This window comes from Dasypus novemcinctus, chromosome 10 (genome assembly GCF_030445035.2).
Source record: "Dasypus novemcinctus isolate mDasNov1 chromosome 10, mDasNov1.1.hap2, whole genome shotgun sequence".
Taxonomy (NCBI): domain Eukaryota; kingdom Metazoa; phylum Chordata; class Mammalia; order Cingulata; family Dasypodidae; genus Dasypus; species Dasypus novemcinctus.
Window position 1 is genome coordinate 95,021,817 of NC_080682.1, and position 1,848 is coordinate 95,023,664.

The 1,848-nt window shown below is 39.2% G+C and overlaps 1 protein-coding gene across 1 annotated transcript; it reads right to left on the reverse strand.

Annotated features, from left to right (window-relative positions):
* Positions 1–356: 356 nt before the first annotated feature.
* On the reverse strand, positions 357–1,307 carry LOC131280310 (olfactory receptor 52A5). The gene has a single exon (XM_058306421.1). The coding sequence runs from the start codon at positions 1,305–1,307 to the stop codon at positions 357–359; it is 951 nt and encodes a 316-aa protein (XP_058162404.1).
* Between the last annotated feature and the right edge of the window lie 541 nt (positions 1,308–1,848).

Sequence of the window (1,848 nt, forward strand, 5' to 3'; positions counted from 1 at the left end):
TAAGGGCCTAGGCAGGTACCTAGACTAGAGTACTGTTTTCTCCAGTTTTTTTTCTACATAAGCCTAAATGGTATCAGGAGGAAAGTCTAGCTTTAAAGGGAAAAGCAGAAAGAGAAGGAAAAACTTAAACAATTTGAAATATCAGCATAAAAACGTTTAAGTCTTTATCTGGGTAGCAAAACAAAGATATTGAGTATTTAAGAATTTATTAAATATCTTCTAGAACTAGCAGCATTTGAATTCAGTTTCAAGGGTTCTTTGCAGGATGCACACATTTAGGAAAACATAACTATTCACAGTATTCAAGCTGTTTCTCAGAATCAATGTAAAATCCTTACAGAGGAGGCCACTAATGGTCAAGATATTTCCTTGGACAAAAATATTTTCAGGATCTGGTCACGAATTTGTTTGGTCTTTACCCCATAGACGATTGGGTTGAGAAAAGGTGGGACTAAGAGGTAAAGGTTTGACAAGAGGATGTGAACATATGGTGGTATGTGAGAACCAAACCGGTGTGTGAAGAAAGAGAAGAAGGCAAGGAGATAGAACTGCAGAAAGACACAAATGTGGGCAATGCATGTATTGAAGGCCTTGAGTCGTGCCTCCCTCTGGGGCAGTTGAAAAACACTGATAAAGATTTGGGCATAGGACAAGGTGATGAAGATAATGTCAAACCCTAGGATGGCGAAAGCAACAAACAGACCATATATCTTGTTGACCCGGATATCTTCAGCAGCCAGCTTCACAATGGCCATGTGCTCACAGTAAGAATGGGAGATGACTGTAGTTTTGTAGAGTTTAAGGCGCCATTTGATAAGCACTATAGATGGTGCAACCAAAATGGCAGCTCTAAGTGCCACCCCAACTCCAATATACAACAGGAGTTGTGGAGATAAGATGGTGGCATGTCTCAAGGGGTCACAGATGGCCACATAGCGGTCGAGGGCCATTGCCAGCAGAACACCTGATTCAATAGCTTGGAATGAGTGAATAAGCCACATTTGTAGCAGGCAGGCTTCAAAATAAATCTCTGGCAAATGAAACCAGAAAATGCCTAACATTTTGGGAAGAATACATGTACTAAGTGCAATGTCTGTGGCCCCCAGCATGGCCAAAAAAATGTACATGGGTTTATGGAGGCTGTTCTCAAATTTGATTATAGCTAAGATTAGGGAATTCCCAATCACAGCAATGAGGTACATGATGCAGAATGGAATTCCAATCCAACACTGCACAGACTCCAGGCCAGGAATCCCAATGAGTATTAGTACAGAAGGCATGAAGACTGAGCCATTCACTGTCATCATGGTGATCTGGTCAGCAGAATCGAGTAATGGACCTGCCTTGTCATCTTCCATTCCACCTCAAGTCTTGATGAATTAAAAATAAGAAGGAGTTAATTTAATGTAGCAATATATACTTTAGTTACATTATGAGTGTATCATGTTACATTTTCTATTCCAACTATTACTCTCCAGTTTTCTCCCTCCTTTCTCATGAATTTTTGAGAGACCACCCATCAATTACCATGTTTATTTATAACATTAATGAACAAAATTAAATGGGATTTCTGTCCCATGACTGGATTAAATAAATTCCCTTTTTCTATTGTTTTCTCCTAATCACCTGTGCTTCTTTTGTCACCTATGTTTACTGGGAAAAATAAACATGTTATGCAAAGTCATGATTTCTCAAGAAGCAGATTGCATGTGAGGTGGACAAAATGATGCAAAGTGATGGTATACTATTCCTCTGGATTAAAACTGGAAGACAACTTTGACCAGATTTACTTCTGTCTTGCAGCTCACTAGCCAGCTATCATATGTTACTCTCTTCATAATCTGAATT